The following is a 23,822-nucleotide window of genomic DNA, read 5'->3' on the forward strand; positions in this document are numbered from 1 at the left end:
CGTTTTTCTTCACTCATTTTCTTAGTCTCCCTCACAAGGTACTTTAAAATCCCTCAGCTTAAAGGTGCCTCCTGCCATCTCCCTCTGAGCTGCCCACAGCCTTTTTTGCCCTCTCCACGTCTCCAACTGCCCCGCTGCCACCTCTGCACTGGCTGCTGCTTCCAGGCTGCCTCAGCAACGCAACGTCCCTCTGAGCTGCCTCAGAGCTGCTCCTGTTTCTCTTTCGTCCTCTCCCTTAAAGCTTCTGCTGGACCAGCAGTCATAATTCAGCTAAAAGTCTCACAGGAGAGTGGCTTCAGTGCAGCCTTGGAAAATGGGGCGCCCTGAGTCGGTCCCCTCACTGAGGCGGATGGTTTGGCTGGAGCCCGGCAAACCGACCATTAGCCCTCACAAGAGCCTTGACGCTGGCCCAGCGCACCACAAGAGCCGAGCGAGTGACGTCCCGGCAGCCTGGGCCTTGGTGCTGGCCTGACAACCGGAACTTCTGATCCAGCAGCGAGGGAGAAAACCTAGTTCTTTGCAACAAACTAGATAGCTTAAGATGCCAACAGCTGGTCTGCCGGGACATGCTGGGCACTTCCATCCTACCCCAGCATGGCAGACAGCAGTGCCGGGATGTGTTTGACCGATCACCAGAGGTGTCAGGCCTTCGGCAGCACAGTCCCCAGGGAGCGGTTTGGCAGCAGCCATTCACGGCGCCTGGCCATGTAAAAAAGGCTACAGTGGACGACTGGAGTTCTCACTGTTTCAAGTAATAACCTCAGGATAGGAGGTTCTTGCAGTATTTAATATTCACTATTTATTATCGGCTAACTCTGGTGCACCATGCTGAACGAACGTGTAAATCTATCAGAAATGTAGGCTCTAAGGAATGCAGGCCATATAATACAAACACGTAATAGAGCCATTCTCCAAGGACTGCACGTCAATTTCCCCTTTTTGTTGAAAAATTACTTGCCAAAATTCAAAACTATGTTCCTGAATTAGTTCAGGTTGGATAGTTGCAGTGCATTTTCCTGAAGTTCCCCTGAATCCTCTGCTTACCAGGAATATGGCAGTTCATCTGTTCGGGGGAGCTGGTCAATGTGAGTTTATCACAGCTGTGCTCCGTGAGCTGTGATGACTCTCCACCTGCTCCTGGCTGAAATTAGACAGGTTCCAAAATGGGGATATGCATTTTCTACCCTCCCTCAATCTTTCAATAAAAATATAAATTGCCTTCTTATTCTTTTTTTTTTTTCTTTTCTCTTTCGTGGTCACAGTAAAAAGAGAGAAGGGAAGGGAAAAGGAATATTAACAGAAGAAAATCAAAACCCAGTACAAGAACAGAACAGAAAAGAGAGTCTTAGATCATACCTGTGCAATCCAGTTGTGCCCGTCACAGACAGCCATGAAGCAGCGCTGACCCAGACTTGTACATCTATAAAAGGCAGTGGAGGTTTGTCTAGAAATACTTACCAAAGTCCTGGAAGCATGAAATATTTCATTAACATAGTCCTGTGCTTGAGATAATAAACCCTTCCTCCCAGTATTTAGGAACAAAATACCACCTTTACATTAATTCTAAATCTTACATATAATTTAAAATATGGCTGTATTAGAAGGCTCTACTAAAACAAAAGTAGTTTATTTCCAAATTTCACCTTTATCCTGTTGGCATTCCTGCCAGTGAAAAAAATGCTTTTGCTGCCAGACTGAGATGAGCCTCCTGCTACTGCAGTTTATCAGTGACCAAATGGTCTGTATGGGCCTGATGAGAGAATGGTTAGATCAGCCGCAGATCAGAACCAAGAAGTATTGGAGCAAAATATATAAAGCAAAAAATATATAGCAAAACATTTAATCTCACTCTTGTGGAAGCTTTTTAGCATGTGATCTGAGTGATGAAGACCATGCATGCAGACAAGTCTGGGGCAGATAAAAGAAAATACCTCTTCTCAGAGTATGTGGGAAGTTCATACCCACAGGAAGTCAGAAAATGAAATACTTGTGGATGGATTTTAAAGTATCATGAAGTTTTATGAGTTATAAAAGCTAGAGCTAGGCCTGAGCTATTGAGTTCGGCTCAAAACTAAAATCAAAATAGGAATTTGACTTGGGTTATATTGGAACTTAGAATTGATGGTATTTTGGATCTTGGTACTCAGGGTTCAATGAACACACTTGCATTAAACAATGTTTAATAAAAATTTAAGCTATATGTATGAAGAAATGAGTAAGTAAATCATCATTCTCCAAAGCTTCAAGTATCCACACTACAAGAGGAAGGATTCTTGCCTTCTAACACCATCTATAAAGAATCATCAAGGTAGCAGTGAGTGATACATGTCACATTGAATTCAGGGCAAGAGAAATAGATCACTGAACAGATCCAGTGTGAAAAAATACTTTTTTTCCACTGTCCTAGCTTTTTAAGTCATGCATGTTGGGAAAAGCATTCATTTTATATTTACATTATAAAGCTAGTTTTGTTTCTGTGTGCTAGTGATAAAATGCATGAGGAAGAATATACATCCGAATTTGAGGAATAAATTGAACTGTGGAGTGTTGCCATATCTTTTTTTTTACTGGGTAAAACTAATCATAATCCTCTATATATTTCTCAAAACCCTAGCTTTGTAAAAACCTCAGCTACAGTTTCCATCCCTTCTCATATGAAAATCTTTAGAACATGATACAATGCACAATAAATGGTAGAAAAACAGAAAAAAAATATCTTTTCTTAATCTTATGATTTTACAACAGTCACAGGCAGGAAAGGGCTATTTCATGTTTTTTAACCTCTAGATAAGGCCTCACTGGAGAAAAATATTGTGAATCTGGAAATACTTCATTAAATACTAGGAAAAAAAATATCATATAATAAGGTTAGCAGTGGATATATAGAACTCATTTAGATATAGAAGGTAATTATCTGGCACATATCTTGATTAAAAATGCTCAATTACTGTCTGTAACTGTCTGTTTTCTGAGTATGATCTTCATGGAAATTCATTTATGTCTGTTACATTCAGAGTAAGATGAGGTGACTCTTAATACCTCATATATAACATCTGTAACGCCCTATAACACCATTTGCACAGCAAGTTGAAACTGAGGTAGTTTAAGCAATGCTTTGTCATTTCAAGTTTATTAATTTCCATTCTAAAAGCAGAAATTGGCAGAGAACAATACAGTGGGAAAAAAAAGCCTTTAAAAAATAAGGTTGTTTTTAAGATTTACTGTTATTTAAACAGCAGAATGAAATTACTTCAAGAAATCAAGAAAATATGAATTTCTCTAGTTTTTATGGTTGATAATATAACCTTATTTCCACCATTATCCCATACTTGTTAAATAGTTTCATATAAATATGAGTGTCCATTATGCACTATGTACTGAAGGATTAGAAAAGAAAGTACTATATATACTCCATAAGCATGCAATGTCATTCTTTTTTCTGGGATAGAAAGCTGCATGCTTAAAGCTACTGTACAGACAGACAGAAATAGAGATCCATCCTGACATATTCTTAGGGACATGGATTATTGTACTTTTTTTTCCAATTCCTGTCACAATGGATCCATTTTGTAACCCTGCTCCTTGGCTCCTGGGCATGCCCTCCTCCACCACCCAACAGAAGTAAAAGAAAGAAAGAAAGAAGAAAGAAGAAAAGGGGACCCATGGAACAACCCAGCCCCCTCACCCAGCAAGCAGAATATCTAACCCTTCCATATTTACACATCTATATTTCATTGTTTTAAATCATACATGTTTTCTTCATTGTTATGCTTTGTTTCCATCATAACAAAATTAGTCTGTATTTTCGCTTTCAAGTTAATTGAAAGATGTTGGAACACGCAAAAATTGCTGATACTAAAGTAACATTAAAGTGCTAAGCACACCAAAGTGGGAAATGTCAGAATTAAGATTATCTATGCATCATTCCCCTCTTGGTCATATGCATTGATTACACAATAATGTTTTTATTTCAGACATCCGCTGCCTTAGTTAGTGCACAGACTACATGGTGCTTAAGAATAAATTTGGGAATTTATGAAGCACAATATCTTGTCTCTTGACTTGATTGTCTTAATGTACACTACAGCGTGTGCAATTATTCCTGTGGTAATGGCATTTAGAGACACTATCAGAGGTTGGAAGTAAAGGTAGGGTGTGGTAGACATTAATATAGCAAATGCTATCCCTTACCCCAAAAACTTTGCAAGCTAGACAAACAGAAGAGCTGTGGGTTAGAAAAGCAATAGAAATCCATGTGCCCAAGGTCCTGTCCACTGTATTGGCCACACGAGGAGTTAATGCAGCTCTGGCAATAAATCCTGTAGCTCAAAAGTCAATTTCTGGACAAAGTGTGGTTATGCTGGAGAGTTTTTGTTCCAGCTACCTTTGCCCTGGAGTGCTGGATTATTCTTTGCAGGAAGAAAGCAAGAAGAGCAATTCCAACTGGTGACAATGCCTTGGAGTTAGGTCTGTGATGGATGTCACACATTGTCACAGTATCGAACAGCCCCCTGAAATTAAGAAGATACAATAGGTCTGAATCTTACTGCTTCTCTACCAACGAGGCACACAGAATGTAGCTGTGGCACACTTGAAGCTTTATTACTTATTTATACATCATCAACAACAATTTCAACTATATCCTAGTCCTCTCCTTTGACAAGGGAAGTGGCAACATTTTTTTGAACTAGGGTTTTTTACAGATGATAGCACAGCCTGGTTGCCAGAGATACCTGTGGTTATAACATCAAGTTTTACAGCTTTTGCCATAGAGCAGTCCTTTGTCTAATGGACTCTTAGAACAATTTAATGATTTGATGGATTTACATTTGAGCGTTTGCGTACACACAGATACAAATCAACCATGGGATGAAATTGTACCTTCATATATAGACGAGGCTATTCCCATATGGACATGTTAAAGGAAGGAATTTCACAAAACTCCTTTATTACTACAACTGAGCAACCCAGGAAGAGGGCTGCACTAAACTTTGCTCATGCGAGTGGCAGGCTTCACTCATGACGCTTACACATGGCACCAACAGAGTGCACCTCGCCAGGGTAGACCATCTTTAGACTGTTCCCTCTACATGTATTCACGTGTAGCAACAAGTGACATTTTAAAAGCAATACAAAACCATGCTCTTCCCAGATTCCCTAGTCTATTCTTGCAGCTACCTCCAGCAAGCAGAATGGCTGGGGTAGCAGCTTGTTTCAGACTTAAAGCCAAGAATCTGTTTTTGTATGTCTTTGGCATGTCATACTGGAGCTCTGAATGTTGACAACTCACATGGGTGCAGCCTGGAGCTGCATCCCGCATATTCTGATCCTCTTTCAAACTCTTAATACAATAGGGTCTCAAATACATTGGGAGCAGAAAAAAACAACCCCCCGCGTTCTATTTTGGTATGTTGAGCCTAAAGTCTATTGGCTGGGAGCTGTCATCAGACATGACCATATGTTACTCAATGGTATTACAAGTAAATCCTAATTGAGTGCAAATTATGAAGATTAAAGTCACCTCAGATTTAGCTGTATTATGTTGAGGCAAATGTATTTCAAAGTCCTGTTTAAAATGCTGCAATTCTCAGCACAGAAATTAACAGGCTGTCATTACCTTGGATTTTACGAGCTGTTCTAAATGTCTGGAGTTCCTTGTTTGGAGCCCTTAGTCACAGAATGTAAGAACAGTCCTTTGCAGCTCAGACTGAAAAACACCAAAGACAATGTACTGTCAACATCTTTTGAAAAAATATTAAATATTGATACAACTAAGTCACTGCATAATCTCCTGGTATAAGCTTTTCATAAAAAATGGTAAAAGACTGGATGACTGCTTTTCTAATTGTGGTTAAAATCAAAGCTTTGCATTTAAGCAATCCACTGTCAGGATAAGCCAAGACCAGTTTACAACAGACAATGCCTTACCTTTTGGGAACAATTAGCTGCTAGAAAGATCTTCCTTGATGATTGAAGTTTATTACTGTTTCATAAGAGGGCTGTAAAGTAGTAAGGCGCTGAACTTCATCTATTGGTGCACTTCGGATGATGCACTCCATTTTAATGAGATTAAAGGTTTAATGCAGATAAAAGATTTTTATCTGTTCACTGCACCTGGATTCAACACAGGGATTTCAGTGTGATTCACAGAGAGCCATCGGAGAGCTACGTTCATCTTGATCGATAAGAGCTTCTGACTTCTTTCCTTCTTTTGTATTCCATAAAAAACCAAAATGATCAGGACACATTTTTTCCTGTTTTCAGCAGTGATCATGTGCAGCATTCCTGCTGAGGAAATCTTTCAGCCAACTCTAGTACTGGACATGGCTAAAGTCCTTCTGGATAACTACTGCTATCCTGAAAACCTAGTGGGAATGCAAGAAGCTATTGAACAAGCAATCAAGAGCGGAGAGATCCTGGACATCTCAGATCCAAAAATGCTGGCTAGTGTCTTGACAGCTGGAGTGCAGGGTGCTCTGAATGACCCAAGACTGGTGATTTCCTATGAGCCATCACCACCTGCACCTCCCAAACAAGAAGCTGAGGCTTCCCCCACTCGTGAACAACTCCTGAGTCTTATTGAACATGTGGTCATGTACGACAAGCTGGAGGGCAATGTTGGCTACCTGAGGATTGATTATATCATAGGACAGGAAGTTGTGCAGAAAGTTGGAGCTTTTCTGGTGGACAAGGTTTGGAAGACGCTGACAGAGACATCCGCCCTGGTGATAGATCTTCGTCACAGCACTGGGGGCCAGATTTCTGGCCTTCCCTTCATCATCTCGTATTTGCATGAAGCAGACAAGATGCTGCATGTTGAGACTGTATACAATCGGCCCTCCAACACCACCACAGAGATATGGACACTGCCAAAGGTGTTGGGAGAGAGGTACAGCAAAGACAAGGATGTCATTGTTTTGATCAGCCGCCACACCACAGGAGTGGCTGAAGATGTGGCTTACATCCTCAAGCTCATGAACAGGGCTATCACTGTTGGGGAGAAGACAGCTGGAGGCTCACTGGACATCCAGAAGCTGCGTATTGGCCCCTCCAATTTCTATATGATGGTTCCCGTGTCACGATCTGTGAGCCCCTTGAGTGGGGGTGGACAGAGCTGGGAGGTGAGTGGGGTGATGCCATGTGTGGCTACTGAGGCAGAGCAAGCCTTGCAGAAATCCCTGGATATTCTGGCAATGCGCAGAGCAGTGCCTGGCACCCTAAGCCACCTCACAAAGATATTAAAGGACTACTACAGCTTAGTGGAGCGGGTGCCAGCACTGCTGCGGCACCTCATCACCTCTGACTTCTCTTCTGTGCAGTCAGCAGAGGACCTGGCCTCCAAGATCAACACTGAGATGCAGACCTTATCTGAAGACCCCCGCCTGTTGGTCCGAGTCATGATGCCAGACGAAGCTGCTGCCCCCTCTGCTGACAAGCCAATTGCAGTGGCAGCCAACTTACCTGACAATGAGCAACTGCTACATGCCTTGGTGGATACTGTCTTCAAGGTGTCAGTGCTGCCAGGCAACATTGGCTACATGCGCTTTGATGAGTTTGCAGATGCCTCTGTTCTTACTAAGCTGGGACCTTACATTGTCCACAAAGTGTGGGAGCCCCTCCAAAATACAGAGAACTTGATCATGGACCTACGTTACAACCCTGGGGGCCCATCCTCCTCTGCTGTGCCTGTGCTACTCTCCTATTTCCAAGATCCTGCTGCTGGCCCTGTCCATCTCTTCACAACCTATGACAGGCGCACCAACCACACTCAGGAGCACAACAGCCATGTAGAACTGCTGGGCCAGCCCTACGGGGCTCAGCGTGGCATCTACCTGCTCACTAGCCACCACACTGCTACAGCTGCTGAGGAGTTTGCTTACCTCATGCAGTCCCTGGGCCGTGCCACACTGATTGGTGAGATCACAGCAGGAAGCCTCTCACACACCCGTACCTTCCCTCTGCTGCAGCCTGGGCAGGGAATAACCCGTGGTCTAACTATCACAGTTCCTGTTATCACCTTCATAGACAACCATGGGGAAAGCTGGATGGGCGGAGGAGTTGTGCCTGATGCCATAGTGTTGGCTGAGGATGCACTGGAGAAGGCTCAAGAGGTGCTAGCTTTTCACAAGAACATGGGAGTACTTTTGGAGGGTACTGGGCAACTCCTAGAGGCTCACTATGCCATCCCGGAAGTGGCTAGTAAGGCCAGTGCTATGCTTAGCACCAAAAGGGCCCAAGGAGGTTATCGATCAGCTGTAGACTTTGAGACGTTGGCTTCCCAGCTTACCAGTGACTTGCAGGAGGCCTCAGGGGACCATCGGCTTCATGTCTTCCACAGCCATGTGGAGCCAACACCAGAAGAACAGCTTCCCAACATGATTCCCAGCCCTGAGGAGCTGAGCTACATCATTGAGGCACTCTTCAAAATTGAGGTATTGCCAGGCAACCTGGGCTACCTTCGTTTTGACATGATGGCTGAGGCAGAAACAGTGAAGGCCATTGGACCCCAGCTGATACAGATGGTATGGAACAAGCTGGTGGACACGGATGCCATGATTATTGACATGAGGTACAACACAGGTGGCTACTCCACTGCCATCCCAATACTTTGTTCCTACTTCTTTGAGCCTGAGCCTCGGCAACACCTCTACACTGTCTTCGATCGTAGTACTTCCCGTAGCACAGAAGTGTGGACTCTCCCCCAAGTTGCTGGCAAGAGATATGGCTCCCTCAAGGACATCTACATCCTAACAAGCCATATGAGTGGCTCAGCAGCTGAAGCTTTCACTCGCTCTATGAAGGATCTAAACCGAGCCACAGTTATTGGTGAGCCCACAGTAGGTGGTTCCCTCTCCGTGGGCATTTATCGTGTTGGTAACAGTTCCCTATATGCCTCCATCCCCAGCCAAGTGGTGCTTAGCCCAGTCACTGGCAAAGTATGGAGTGTGTCTGGGGTGGAGCCACACATCACCGTCCAGGCCAGCGAAGCCATGGCTGTAGCTCAGCACATTGCCAGCCTGCGTGTCCAGGTACCACGGACACTGCAAACTGTAGGCAAGCTTGTGGCAGATAATTATGCCTTTCTGGACGTTGGGACTGTTATAGCATCCAACCTCACCAAGAACATCAACAAAGACAGTTATAAAAGGATTAATACAGAGGAGGAACTGGCCAGGAAGGTGACTGCAGACTTGCAAGCTCTTTCTGATGATGAGCACCTGAAATTACTTTACGTCCCTGAACACGCCAAGGACAGCATCCCAGGGATCATGCCAAAACAGGTACAGTGGTCTTGTATCCAGCTATACTGATAACCAGCACTGAGTCAGATATCTTATTTTGTTTCTAGCCCATATGATAAACCCACCAGGATTTGCCTGTAGCCGGAAGAGAAGCTAGTGCCTGAGTGGGTTTTGGAGGCTGAGGGTAGTAACTTGCGGTAGTAGGTGGTAGTTCTGGATGCATGCAATTTGGGAACAACCTTCAGGCTGTGAATCTCTTTCAGTTGCCATCTCACACAAGCAAACATGCAGGGCTTCACAGTGAGAGGGAAGATACCTCATAGTCTCTGTGATCCCCTCTCAGTGCTATGGCTTTTCAAGCATAATAAATTAATGCAGAAACCCACTGGTTACAAACCGAGTTTGTAATTTAAGAAAAATTTGGTTGGACGAGAGTAAATACATACACCCACAAAACATGCAGCCACATACTCTTTAATGGATTTTTGTATCTAAAATTGCTGTGCCTGACTTCTATTACACCAGAACAACAAGCAACTCCTTTACTAGTGACAGTGGAACGTTGGTCTGGTTGTATCTCGTGCTCAGCATCAGACAGTTTCCCAGTAGCCTAGAAATACTTTGGAAGAAGTATCTGGGTGGAAGTTAGGTGACCCCAGGGAGATATTGATTTTTAATAATCTACTTTTGCCCTTGCTGTGCGGTTTGCATAACAGTCTGTGCTTTGTTCGGAGCCTGGGTCTTTATACACTGGTCTGCCTTGGCAATCTTCCTTGTTCATTGTTGTGTTGGAGGGAGCTCCCAGGAGCACTTGTTAAAATTCCATCTTCAAATTAAAGGGAGGGTTAGGATAACTTGATCCCTTTCTTGGATGGAGTTAACTCCTTTCTGGCTACTGCTCTAGCATGACTATCAGAGACGTCTTTTCTCCAGGGACTCATAAAATTACTTTTTGAAGAGAATGTATTTGCCTTTGCAATGAACCAGAGTATACCAAGTGTCAGGTAACTATTAAATGTTTCCTGGGGGAGGAAATCTGTGGGCTTCCACCCTCTGAAGTTTTTGGCATGCATGATTTAATGTGGGCATGGCCTTTGTGGTATTATCTCCAACATTAAGGTCAAGGACAAAGTCTAAGCATTGCTGGGGAGGACATTTTTTCCAAGTTTGTTAACCAAGAGATGCTGGCCCCATTCTTGCCTTTAAGCTTAAATGGAAATAATTAATTAAAGGATTTTTCTATTCCATCACCCTCTTTCCCTCCTACGTTTGTTGGGTGTAGAAAACTTCACTCTAAAGATGTTTTTGACAGAGCTCCTTGCTAAATTATTAGCAATATCTTAGTAGTGATACATCATAATTTCTCCCCATTCTACAAAGTGGGCCCATCTTGCGAATTAGTCAGTGTTTTCACTGAAGGCTGTTAGTGGATATTGTTGGTTATTTTTTCTTGTTCAAACCTTACTTACTTTATTCAGACCTTGAATGTTCAGAACAGGATGTATAGGACAAATACCTTATTTGTCACACGACGTGAAATTCTGATCCTGATAGAGCTAGTGAGGAAATGCTATTATACTAATTAATGCCTCTATTTACCCCAGTTTTTTGTCAAGCAAAATTATTGGAAGAGGTCAGCGATACATCCGTAAGAAGCAAATCACATCAGTGTGAATGAAAAGCAGAACAAATGGGAGCTTTCTTCAAGGGGAGATAAAGTATGAATAGCAGAGGAAAAGCACGGGTCTCTTATGAGACTAAAATAGTTTCCAAAGGCATATGCATTCCCTCATAGTACTTGAGGAAATTGGGAGGCAGAGAAACGAGAGAGCACTGTTAAGACATTTTAAGGTGAAAGAGGGCAAGTGAATGAAGACACATTGAAGTAAAGGCTTTTCCTTGTTATAGAGGTAAAAGAAAATTCACCTATTCCACAGAGAACTGGACAGCAATAGTGCCTTCATTTCCTGCCTTGCTTTTGCAGGGCCAAGAGGGATGCTTTCTGTAGAACATTTCAGGAGTACCCTGTACAAATACCCCAGAGAGCAAATGCCTTAAGATTGCAGTGAAGCTTACGTGACGGCACTAATTGCATTTGTAAATATTTTTTGACAGTCCTATACATGGACATAGTAGCTCTTTTAAACTGTATCACATTTATTCCTCAAAAACCTAAGAGCTAGTTTTTCTTTTGTGCTACCTACCTTCCAAGCCACCATTTCCCTTGACAGTGGGATTTTCTTGATAACGACCTTGACAGTGAAGCAGATCCAACACAATTAAATGAAAGTGATGATGAATAACTGCAGGAAGGATGGGATGGGACATAGGAGACAGACAAGTGAAATGCATGTAGACCTTTGCATCTGCTACACTAGAATAGCTGCTGAAGCATAATATAGGGTAGTGAATATGTCTCCTCTATGACAGCAGCAAGGTCAAGGCTAGCCGGAGTTGTCTGCTGCATAAATGCCATTTTCTAAAGTCAGATTTCCCAGAGGCAAATATTGTACGTATTGTTTGTGATTCAGAAAATAGCATTTTGCTTATAAGCCAGAGCTCTGTAAACTTGCTGATGCGCAGTTCAAGAATCCCTACTTCTTATTCTTCTATTTGCCTTTCTCTCCCTCCAGTCATACCTTCCCTGCCGTACTGAAGCATTCCTGTTTATGAATATCTGAGTATTGCAGCCTACCTATGGAAGAACTGCTGCCTGATTTTGGCAAATGTGTTATGTCAATTTTAAGTGTCTCCTGGAGTGACTCTTTTGGCCCCTTAATAACACCCAAATATTTTTAGTGTAGTCTTCACATCTAAGAGAATTTTTGTGTTAATGTTTTAGATAAACAGCTGAAAATGATGATCAGAGTAAAAGACAAAAAGGAATCCTTTATAAAGTTAAATTGTTCCTGCATTTGAAGTTCCCCTTTTCCCAGGTAAATAGTATGTATTGATAGCAGAGTACTGTACTTGCTGAAGGAGGCGATAGGTACAGATGTTTAACCAGAAAAGAGTATAGTTTGTTGATGTCCCTTCATTAATGAGGGAAATCAAAATGCTCAGCCTCAAAGTGTCGAGATAGATAATCAAATTGCTACCCCTATTTCCAATAGGTGGAAAAAAAATTGTTGTAGGCCCACATGATGATGATTTATATCAATGTAACCACAGTGAAGTCAGTGGAAGCATACAAGATTATGCAAGCCAAATCAATGTCTCATGTTTAACTCTGACTCTTTACCTTTTGCAACTCATGCTTGCTTCTTGAATTTGGTGCAGGAAAGAATACGACACTTTGTTAATCACTTTTGTTCTTTTTCTACCACCTTTCATCTTCTGATCTTATTACTCAAGCTCAATGCAGCTATGTTTGCGGTTACAGTCCCGCCAAAGAGATTTGTTTGTGCTCATTTTTTCTGCTGTCATTAATGTTACAGTAAATTTGGCCATTAATTTTAAGGATTTTCAATGTTTTGCATGAAAATCAAAACTTAGCCATGAATCATATTTTCAAATTTTGCTTTCAAAAGTAATCTTCCAGGGCATTGACTAGAAAATAACTGCTCGCTGGCTTGCAACGATTACGTTACAAGCTGCGTGTTGTCAGCAGGCTTACGCACTGCTGTGCGGGGCTGCCCTTTGCAGGGTGAAAGTGCAGCTTCTCGCTCTGCCCTGCACTCCCTCAATGGGGACTGAGAGCCTTAAAAGAACTTCTTTTAATCCCTTCCAGAGCACAGTCCCAGAGGATTTCAGTTTTTGCTTCTGGTAACGGCTCCATCCTAGCTCTCTTGGTGCAATGGAGGGCAGGATTAGAATTCAAAGCTACAATTCTGGAAAAACTGGAGAAATGACCTGTGAAAATCAGGATGAGGTAAAATAAGAACACATGCAGGGTTCTTACACAGTTTCTAGGGTGATAGTACTTGACTGCACAACTCTGGGAGAAAAAAAGGTTGTTTAGGGAGTGTCCTGTAAAAAAGTATATGGGTTCTTCAGAGTTCATAGGCTCAACACAAGTCAGTAGAGTCAAGTCATTGCAGTAAAAAATAGTAATCATCAAACCGGAATGGATAAGGAGGAATATAATCAATAAGACGTGAAATTTTCTGTTACATTTGGCTCTAAAGAAAATTCAGCTAGAGTATACTATGTGCAGTCTTGGGCAATGCTTTTCTGGAAAGATGTGGTTCAAGTAGGGAGACAGCAGAAAAGAGGAACAGAAGTAAAGAGAAGACTGAATATAAGAGTCATCTTGAAAAAGTTTAAAAGATTTGAGTTGTTTATTCCAGAGAGAAGAAAACTGAGAGAAGACATGAAAACAGTCTTCAGATACATAAGAGGCTGTTTCAGATATGAAGAGAATAAGCTGTTCCCTTGTCCATTGTAAATAGGCCAAGAAGTAATGCACTTAAACTGTAGAAAGTAGTGAACTTAGACTGTTTACACTAGATGTTAAAAACATCTTTGTAATAGTAAGGCCAGTGACGTACTAGACTGGATTGCCTGGAAATCACCCAGTGATATGGGTGTTTTTAAGACCAAATGGGAGTCGGCTGTCAGGGATATAGCTGATCCTGCTCAGTCCTTGAGCTGGGGGATCATCTAGGATGGACAGTTCCATTGCAGCCTGTGAGGGTACACAAGGAACCCAAATGTTATTCAAAGAAAGGTGCAACCCTGCCACCCAGCCCCCAAGATCTCATGGCTCTTAAACCAATCTCAGGATTTGCAATGGCACAAGGGGGTTGACTGATAATATTTTAACAGCTGGAAGTTGACAGCACTGGCAACTTTAATGGAAATCAGAGTTACGCTACAATGGTCAGCACAAAAATAGCTATGAAAATACAGTTCCCATCTAAACAGACAAAACAACTTAGGGGAGAGGTGAAAGCAGAGTAAAGAGGAAAGACAGGCACAGCTGAAAAAGTAGTTTTCCCATGGGTGGAGTATGTGTCAGCAGCAGAACCAGGGATGAAACTCCGTGCGTGTGTCCCAGGGCATCATGCTAGGTCCTATTTTGTGTCACATTCACTTATTCCAGTTATGCCACTCACTTGTGGAAGGAGACTGCAGAATAAGGCTGGAGACCCTATATAGTTAATGAAAAACCATCTTCCTTGGCTAAAGCAGTGTTAGCTTGGAGGTCCTTTAGTCTAGCCACATTGCTTATAGTGTTCTTACTAAGGCACCTGAGGGTTTATATTTAACATCAAGTCATTTGTATGTAAACATTGCCTGACTGAGCAGCAGGATCTTACTTTCAGCTGCATCCTGTTCCAGCTTGTCCTTGGCCTGCAAACACAGCCCTGCCTTCCAAAAGAGAGCGCACTGTCTCTCTCTGAAGCTAGACTCACCTCCCAAGGTACCAGCAGCAAATGGCCCAGGTGCCAGTGTTATGAACCTGCAGTTTTCCAGGACAATAACTCTACTGTCAGTCCCAGCCTCCTCCCCTTTTTTGCTTAGGAGGCTTTCCCCACCCACTCAAAATTACATTCTGAGTGCTTTTCATCCGACTTCTGGTCTTAGAGCTTTTAGAATAGATATGTTTTCATACCTTTTCCTGCAGCCATGAAGATGAAGAAGACTTTCTTTGAGATTGTTGCATCCGTTTTACCCCATGAGACCTGAGGCTTTAAGAGCAACCTGCCTACCTTGAAATCTGTAATGAATTTCCAAGAGTTAGCAACACTGCTAGCAAGTACTGAAGTCCTCGGTGAACAAAGATGTGATGCAGCACAGTAAAAGAACAGGCAGAAAAAAAAATTACTAGGCATAGACAGAGAGGTTATTCTTAATGAACATGCTTATGGGTATGCATTTAGCAATTATTGTTGGAGACAATATTGTTGGATAGCTAAGAAATATGTGTGTTCAGTTAAAATATCATTAGTAGGTGGCTGAGAGTAACACATCAATTTTATTCATAGATGTTACCAATGAGTGATGATTTTTTTCTCCTGGGGGGACCAGTACTTCTGAACTAGATATAAGCTCTGTCAGAACAATGCAATGCATGCTGGATATATTCTTCAAAACTGTGATTTGTTAATCAAAGTACAGGGGGCAGATCAAATGGCATTGCTGTCACTGGGAAGTGGATTGGAAATGACAAACTTAGGAGTGCTGGACTGATATGTTTACTGTCCAGATACACTGGTTATTTTCACAAGGTACAGTGAGAAAGGGTACAGAAAAGGACTCAGTAGAGTTTGCTTTTACAATCAGATCAACAGCTACTGGCCAATGGGGCTTTTAAGTTAGTGTTTGAAATTTTGGCAATTTGGGCATATGGAAGAATGATGAAGAATCCCAGGGCAGACAGAAGTGTAATATGGTGGGTAATTTTCCCCCAGGTAAAGGTAAAGTGCTTGAGCTGTGTCAAATACGGCTGCATTCACACAGCTTAGAAACCCTCCTTCTGCTGTGGCAGACCTGCTTTTGGCAGGAGCACAACCCCAGTCCAGAGCCCTTCATGTAGGGCAGGAGATTGCCAGACTCCTCTGCCGTTGCAGAAAGCCCAAATTCCTCCCAAATTCTCTGGCATATTGCAGGTTGGGAGAGCACCTTTTAGCACATGGCTCACTGCTGACTCCTTGTTCTTTTGGGTGTAAAAGTATGGATTGTCTTGGTCTGAGCTATGGCAGGGGGCAACTGATTAAAAAGCAAGTATAAAATCATTTTCCCAGCAACCCTGAGGAGAAAAAGCCAAATTGCTGAAGGTCACATAAGTCATATATATCCCAAGCTTTATCTCCTTAAGCTGAAGGAGAGCCTTCCATTTTCAGACACATGTATGTAAAACATAAGTTTGGCAATAGGAGCAGGCTATGTCTCCAATGCATGTAGGGGTTACTGGAATAAGTTTATTAGTTGGCCACACATTGCTATTAAAAAAAATCTGCTGTTTAATAACATAAGCTAGACAAAATGGCATTAATCACAGCCTAACACGTGAGACTCCAGGCACATGGCCACCGTACAGGAGATTTAACACGCCTACCTCATGAGTATTCCAGCACATGCCCAACACATCAGGTTCCTCACTGTCACAGGGACTGGCTCATTAAAGAGGGGCTGGGGCCAGCCTCACCTGTAGCCAGCAGCTGTTTGTCAGCTGAGGCCAATCAAGAGATTATGAAAGTCCAGAGTGTGTTATTTAGAAAGAACTACTAGAGAAAACAAGGGGCCTTGGGTGGCAGGCCTGGGATAGTGGCCTATGTTGCAGGTTGGGGGATGGTTCTTGTAGTCTGCTCAGCCTCTTTGGTCTGAGGAAATTCCTGTATTTTTGAAAAGTAAACTGAGCCCTGACAAATAGGGGCCTGATCCAGATTCTGGGCATGCTATTGATGCACACTGTACTGGGCAAACAGTGCAGCAGCCAATGCTAACCTGTATTTAATATGCAAAAATCTTAACATCATTCATTATGTTCTTCACACTTGGTCACATTCCTCACGTATGTCCCACCTGGACTAAACTTGACCTACATCATTCTTTTTGAATCTTGTGCCAAGCTGTAAGTGCCAGCAATTGATTTGCTTTGTTTTTTCCGAACTCTTTCAGATCCCTTCCCCAGAAGTATTTGAAGATCTGATTAAATTTTCATTCCACACAAATGTATTTGAAAACAACATCGGCTATCTGAGATTTGATATGTTTGGAGACAGTGAACTTCTAACCCAGGTGTCCGACCTACTGGTAGAGCATGTTTGGAAGAAAATTGTTCACACAGATGCATTAATCATAGACATGAGGTAAACCTTTGAATGGCAAATAACCAAAACTCTTTCAGAACAGCATTTTACTTGTAACTGAATTAGCTTTACATGGTTTACTGTCCTGTTTACAGGCTAACATTGCTGGGATTAAATGAGAAAAGGAAAACAGCCAAGGAAAACAATAACAGTCTGGAAGTATATCTCAAGATAAATCGTACCATCACTTGAGATGTTTAGAACTAAATAGGCAAATTTAGGGAATAAGTTGAAGAACGCAATCCTGGATGTCACATCTGTTTTCTTTCTCTGTTTTCTTTCTAATCTAACTCTGCATGTGCCTTGTATTAATTATATATATATAGCTTAATTAAATCTTTTATTGCAGGCAATGGACAAGTGATTGAACAGTCAAAAGCCACACATAAGGCTGTGTTACAATATCTAGTTTACCATACCTGCAGTGCTAAATTATCCTGTCCAATCAGCCCTGTACAGAATGACCCTTGTGCATAGAGCACAAAGTTGTCTTAAAGGTACTATTGCCTCAAAGGTACTGTAGCACTCCTAGACCATGCTGCAGCAAGCTACAGCATCATATGCCCACTCTTAACTTAAGATTCTGTTGGACACTTCAGTATGTCCAAGATTTATGAGCCAGAAGATGGCATCCATTTGTTGCCAGCTATCAAAGCAGATGAATATCACAAATATACATTTCCCATACAATATTTAGGTGAGTCATTGCCCTGTTTTGGTCCAGAGCTAATGTTTGTGAGCCCAGAACATTACAAATATCAACTAAAGAAAAGAAGGCCGTTGTAAGAACCAATTTTTAATGCTAGAACCACTTGTGTCCATTGCCATCACAGGCCTCTCAATATTTGATAATCTTCTAAATATTCTTCTGGGATTTGCAGCTTGTACAGGAAAAGATGAGCACAGAGATGAGAGTAGAGAGAGTGATCTCACTATGTAAGCGCAGAGCAGGCAGGTCAGCAACCAAAAAAACACATCGGTGACTGAATTCAAATTCAGCAAAGGCACAACTGTCTTCCAGTAGCCTTGAGAAAGGACTGTGTCTTTCCTCTTTCTTGCGCCTGTTTTCTCCCAAGCTAAAAGTCATATCAGGGCCAGGGGCAATAAAACAGCAAAGGTAAAATCATAGCTGAGCTACCAAACGGTCTTATTGCAGTTCTTTTCTTGGATTGCTTTTTTTTTTTTTTTTAATATTTAATGTACTTCCAGCCCTTTGAGTGTGCACAAGAGACCCAGTCTCTAAAGAGAACCCCAAACATTTTACCTCTTTAAATTCTTCCTAAATCAATACTATGATTTTAAGGCAAGGCTGATAATTTCAATTTTTCATGGGATTAACCACAATGAATAATGTTTCTCATCTTACAAGTTTCCCTCCCTGGAACAGCTGGGCTACTCATGAACTTCATATTTTGAAATTTTCAATTTTGCATGGGATTAACCATAATGCATAATGTCTCTCACCTTAATAGTTCCCTTTCCTGGAACAGCTGTGCCACTCGTGAACTTTGTATTTTTAACCTTCACAGCATTGGGAAGAGACACTGATAAACTAAACAGCTTCCCTAATGTCACCCATGAAGTCTGTAATGAAGAAGTACTTGCCTCTAAGGCTTAAGCTAAAATTGTAGCAACTGTTTGGTCATTATTACTAACTAAAGTTTCTGCAGTTTCACTGTCTGCAAGAGAGTCCCAGGAAGAGCTCTCCAGCATTACTCCAGCTGCCTGCTTGCCGCTCGCTCCAGCCATGATGGCAGCAGCAGGAAACTGGGCTCTGCTGGCTCTAGCTGCCTCCTGGGCTGTGCAGCAGCAGTACAGCACCATCAGGGACACACTGAAGAGGCTAATTTCAGTTCTAGCCAAGCATAGTGTGAATCCAGCGTACAGCTCCCAAATGCTGCAGAATAAAGAGGTAGCTTTGCTCTTTGGGAAAGAGGCCTCCTGGATTGTCTAATCCTTTTCTGGAGGTGAAGAAAACTTAGTTATGGACTGGACTGAACAAACCTCATTTTCTAGCAGGATTTTGCTGGAATGCCTGTGCCACGCACTCCTAACATCACCTACAGACCAGCACTGTGTCTATCTCTGTCTAGCAAGCAAAGTACAAACATTTCCAGTGCTTTATGTGCTCTAGGATTAGTGAAAAGTGACAGTCAAAACATAATTTGGTTTTCCATTGTATGTATTCATAGCAGGGGTTCTCCGATGACACTTAGACTCTTCAGTGAATTTAATCTTTAGAGACGGGTACAAAAATAAACTACAACCAAAGTTTTCAAACATAACTGTCCTAAATGAAGCGATCTTTAGGCACAAAAAGAAATGGCCTAATCTTATAAAGTGCCAAACACCAAGTATTCTCATTGCCTGCAGCAGGAAACAAGAACACAACAGTTCTACAAATGTATGTTGCTTAAATTGGGATCTACATTTATATATTAGGGTCTAGGTATTTACTCATGCTGCCTACGTCAGTAACAGCATGGGTTATTCAGAGTAGAAGAATAAATAGAATCTGATGCTTCTCTGCGGATTAAGAGTCTTTGCTTACTTTCTGAAGTTTTTCCAGGTTGAATCAAGAAAAAAAAAATAGACCATTCAGTTTTATGTTTGCTTTTGAAGTCAGTTGTGGGTAATAACAGACGAAGACTTTTAGACAAAATTTTGTTTCTCTGACAAATGTGCCAATGATGATAGGGGAGAATTAGTGTAAATGTATCAAAATGTAGCCATAAGCCCTTTCAGTACTGATGTTAAGGGATGATACTTGTAAGGGCGGTTTTCCATTGTTTCCTTAATATTTTTAATTTGTGTAAAGGTACAATATTGGAGGCTCCACCACTTCCATAGCAATCCTATGCTCATACTTCTTTGATGAAGGACACCAAATTCTCTTGGACAAAGTTTACGACAGACCCAGTGACTCGGTAAAAGAAATATGGACCCAGCCACAGCTCAAAGGTAAAACGACAATTTCTTTTTAGAGTAGCTTTTCATTCCAGATGTCCCTTCTTGTGTATTTTTAAGTGAGCAGTTAGACACCGTAACTCATTTGGTGAAAGCGCCTGCCATGATAAATGCAAGCTGTGCAGAGAATGTAAAAAAATCCAAACAAGTGCATTTCAGCCATGTGCCTCAATGCCTTCTGCAAATAACAATTTATTGCTCCCAGGAATGGCATATGTTTGACACGGAGGTTTGTAAACTGGTCCCCGGAAGGTTACCTGGATACTGTGTACGGCCGTAGTGACTTGTTGCCTTTAAAAGTTGCCAAAATTAGAAATAAACCCTGTGCTCCCTAGACCTCTAGTAATATCTTTTCCAATACTCACACAGTTTTATACATAGCTTCTCACTTCCTACCTGTGTAATCCACTATTTCAGTAGATGAAAACACCCTCAATAGCCCAGTTTGTCCAGAGAATGCAAGAGAGAAAGAAAACCACTAAATCTAGCAAATCTGAGTGAGTTTGGATCATATGGCAATGTATCACCACCACCACCCACATACCCCCCCACACACCCTGCCCTGCTGTTCAAGGAAGTTGAAAGAATGCTGCAACATGCAGAAACAGAGCTGTTCACTGCTCATAAAGTGCAGTCAGAGTGCTAAGAAGCCTTAAACATTGCTTTTAATTCTTTTCCCCTTTAAAGCTAAGACAGTACCAAAAAAGATGTCACAATGGTGTCTGCAATTATTGGCTTGGAGCATGCTGAAATGGTTAAACTTTGTCACAGGCTGTAGGGTCCATCTATCTTCCCAGGCAGTCAGAGGTGGGCTGTACTAAGGGATACGATTACTATGGACACATTCCAGTTCCCATCAAAGAGAACAGGCAGACTCAGATTAACTTCAAAGGAGCTGGATCTGGTCCTGTATTATATATAACTACTGTGAAAAGGGTCTTCTAATGGATATTATGTCTATAGTGAAATGAGAAGAGCAAAGATGGTGTGAAAATTAATTACCATGCTATTGGCCCCTCTCTCACAGTTTAGTATGAGAATTATATGTCATACTGTAACTTACTTAAAGAATGACATTTTTAGAGCAGTTTAGAGTAGCTTTCAAGTTATGGGGTCCCAGTTATTACACACTGGTCACTTTTTCAAAGGAACTAAGTTCTCAAAAAGTATCTAGCATGTTGAGATATATTGAAAATAATGTGCAAAAATCCTCCTACTCCTGTCAGCTGGTTTTTGTAAGAAAATGAGATAACTTGGCTCAGATCCGAATAATAAAGGGGTATTTGTTGAAGGGCTTGCAACAAAGGCCATGGAACAGCTTTCATTTATAGATTATAAAAAGCCTGTGGGAAACCACTATAATTGTAATTTCATAAAACGCCGCCTGCATAGTTTGCAGACCAAGCTTTGTGACATCCGTGTTCCTGGAGGAGGCATGAGAGTGAAACTGAAGATATGGCTGGCTGGCTGAGCTTTCTGTATTCCTGCTGGAGCAGTGGAAAATATCACTTTCCTCACCTGCTTATCCCACTCCTCTGATGGGATCTAGAGTTCCTGTAAAAGTCAAAGCCACCGAAGAGCCAGCAGTAGTAACCATGAACTGACCTCCCAGTTGAAGCTCATAACCAGAAACTGATGGCCCAAGAACACCACATAGGGTGACAGTTTAAAAAGTGCTTTAATACTGTCATAGGTACAAAGTGAATTTCCAAACTTCTTTGGTTAATAGCAGGTGGAGAATGAAGTGTGTGGTATCATGGCTTCTCTTGCTCCATTATGCAAGTAAATCTCTGAAAATAGATGCATTTTCTGATGCTTTTTGTCCTTTCCGGCAGGGGAGAGGTATGGCTCTCAGAAGGGGCTAATAATCCTCACCAGTGCTGTGACAGCTGGGGCTGCTGAAGAGTTTGTGTACATAATGAAGAAACTGGGCAGAGCTCTCATCATTGGGGAACAGACCAGTGGTGGCTGCCATTCCCCACAGACACACCAAGTAGATGATACCAACTTCTACATCATCATCCCCACCTCCAGATCAGTCACCTCTTCAGAGAGCACCTCTTGGGAAGGGAAAGGGGTCCCTCCTCACATGGAAACACCAGCTGACACAGCACTCCTCAAAGCAAAGGAGATGCTCAGTGCTCACCTGCACAGCTCTAGATAGCCTAGTGGGGGAATGTGCCCCTGGAAAAAAAGGTAGGCTGTAATTTTCAAAGGAGCCCAAGGGACTTACACTCTCAGGAGCTGAACCAATTATGGGTTTGGGAACCCCGAGTAGGATTTAGCCATAATTTAGGTAATTAATGCAAAATTGAGACCCTAGAAATCTCACAGCATGTCTATGTGTATGTGCATATGTGCATAGGTGCATGTGAGGGGATAGGCAGGCTACAAGTGCTCCTTTTGTTATCTGTCTAGCTCAGTAAACCATGGGTTGTTTACTGCACAAAAGCCCAGCTCCAACAGGAGAAGCGTCAAGGCCCTTCTGCTACCCAGAATAGTTCACAAGCACGAGCAATGGTGCTGATCTGGGCAGCAGAAGTGGATTTGAGTTCCTATCAGGCTTCACAATGGAGTCTCATTTTTTTGTGAGTTTTCTAGTAATCAAGTTCTTAGGGAAAGAAAGGTACCTCCCCAAATGTAAACCCTGGAAAGGAGTGAGAACTTCATTTCAATCTCTGTGATCAGCGGTTGGTTCCTTGTACACAGCTCAAAGTGACTCCCGTTTCAACATGCTGACTTTTTTAGCCCCTTCTCTGAAACCCAACTCTTTCAGGGTATGGCTGAGATACTTGGATAATTCACTGGGGTTTCTGGATTCCTCTCCTGTGATCAAATGTAAATGTTAGTTCTTGCAGTGTCTGTTTTTTAAGATTTAGCTCCAAATCACAGAGATTTCCTTTGGTTCCGTAGAAAATCCTACCTGTCAGTATTGAAGCCGTGTGAACCACCTCAAAGTATTTATGCAAAGATAGAAAAGGCACCCCTTCTCCTTTGGAAATTGTATACATTCCTATTTATACATATTAAAGGAGAATTAACAGTAGTTGGGAGAGTCCATTTTCCGAAATGCAAGAGCTAAATTAAGTCTTTTCTCCATTTTATCATTTAGATGTACCAAAAATAACCATTCCTGGTCTGTCAGGGTTGCCCGGACTTCTGGTATTTCTTAGGTGCATGCCGGCTTCTCCCCTAGCAGCTGGCAGAGGGATGGGGAATGAGCAGGAGAAAGGTAGTGCATTGACTCTTTCACCCAATGCTCAGATCAACAGAGTCAGGGAAAAGAATCATAGGTTTTTACTTAAGGCCAAAACCAGATTGCTGTCTGCCCTACTCGAAAGACAAGAAGAAAGCAGACAGGCATTCTTCACACCCTGCTAACAAGCTACTTATTAAGTACTAGTGTATTCCAGGGCAACTAACAGAGTTGTTGACATGAGCTTAATCAATGCACAGCATTCCTTGTCTTTCTTGCAATTCTTATGTAACCATTTGTCTTTGTAATGATTTAGAAATACGTATAACTCAAATCTAGATCTCAACATTTCTTATCCCTACAAAATGCCAGCTGTAAGGCAGTTAAGTTAGAAAAATGGTCCCCCCAGATTTATTCAGTTCGAGTCTATAGTAGTTACACATTGCCATTCGCTTGCTCATTTGTAAGTTATTGCTGTTGGGTTTTTTTTATAAATTGTGTTTAAACATCTGACTGCAGGGAATCTGTTTCAGTATTTACAGGAAAATAATTTTAACAACCAAATAGACTTTCCATCTTTTTTACTACTTGTTTGTCTTACCAACTACATTCAGTGCGATCGCTAAGCCGGACTCTTTTGAGTCATTTTGGTATTCTGAT

The 23,822-nt window shown here is 42.0% G+C and overlaps 1 protein-coding gene across 1 annotated transcript; it reads left to right on the forward strand.

The window, feature by feature from the left end:
- Positions 1–6,233: 6,233 nt before the first annotated feature.
- On the forward strand, positions 6,234–22,130 carry RBP3 (retinol binding protein 3; the record flags this gene model as incomplete). The annotated part of the gene is made up of 4 exons (XM_082486582.1): positions 6,234–9,281; positions 16,809–16,999; positions 19,818–19,960; positions 21,802–22,130. The coding sequence occupies 4 exons, from the start codon at positions 6,234–6,236 to the stop codon at positions 22,128–22,130; spliced, it is 3,711 nt and encodes a 1,236-aa protein (XP_082342708.1).
- Positions 22,131–23,822: the final 1,692 nt, after the last annotated feature.

This window comes from Vanellus vanellus, assembly GCF_965231255.1.
Source record: "Vanellus vanellus genome assembly, chromosome: 7".
Classification (NCBI taxonomy): Eukaryota; Metazoa; Chordata; class Aves; order Charadriiformes; family Charadriidae; genus Vanellus; species Vanellus vanellus.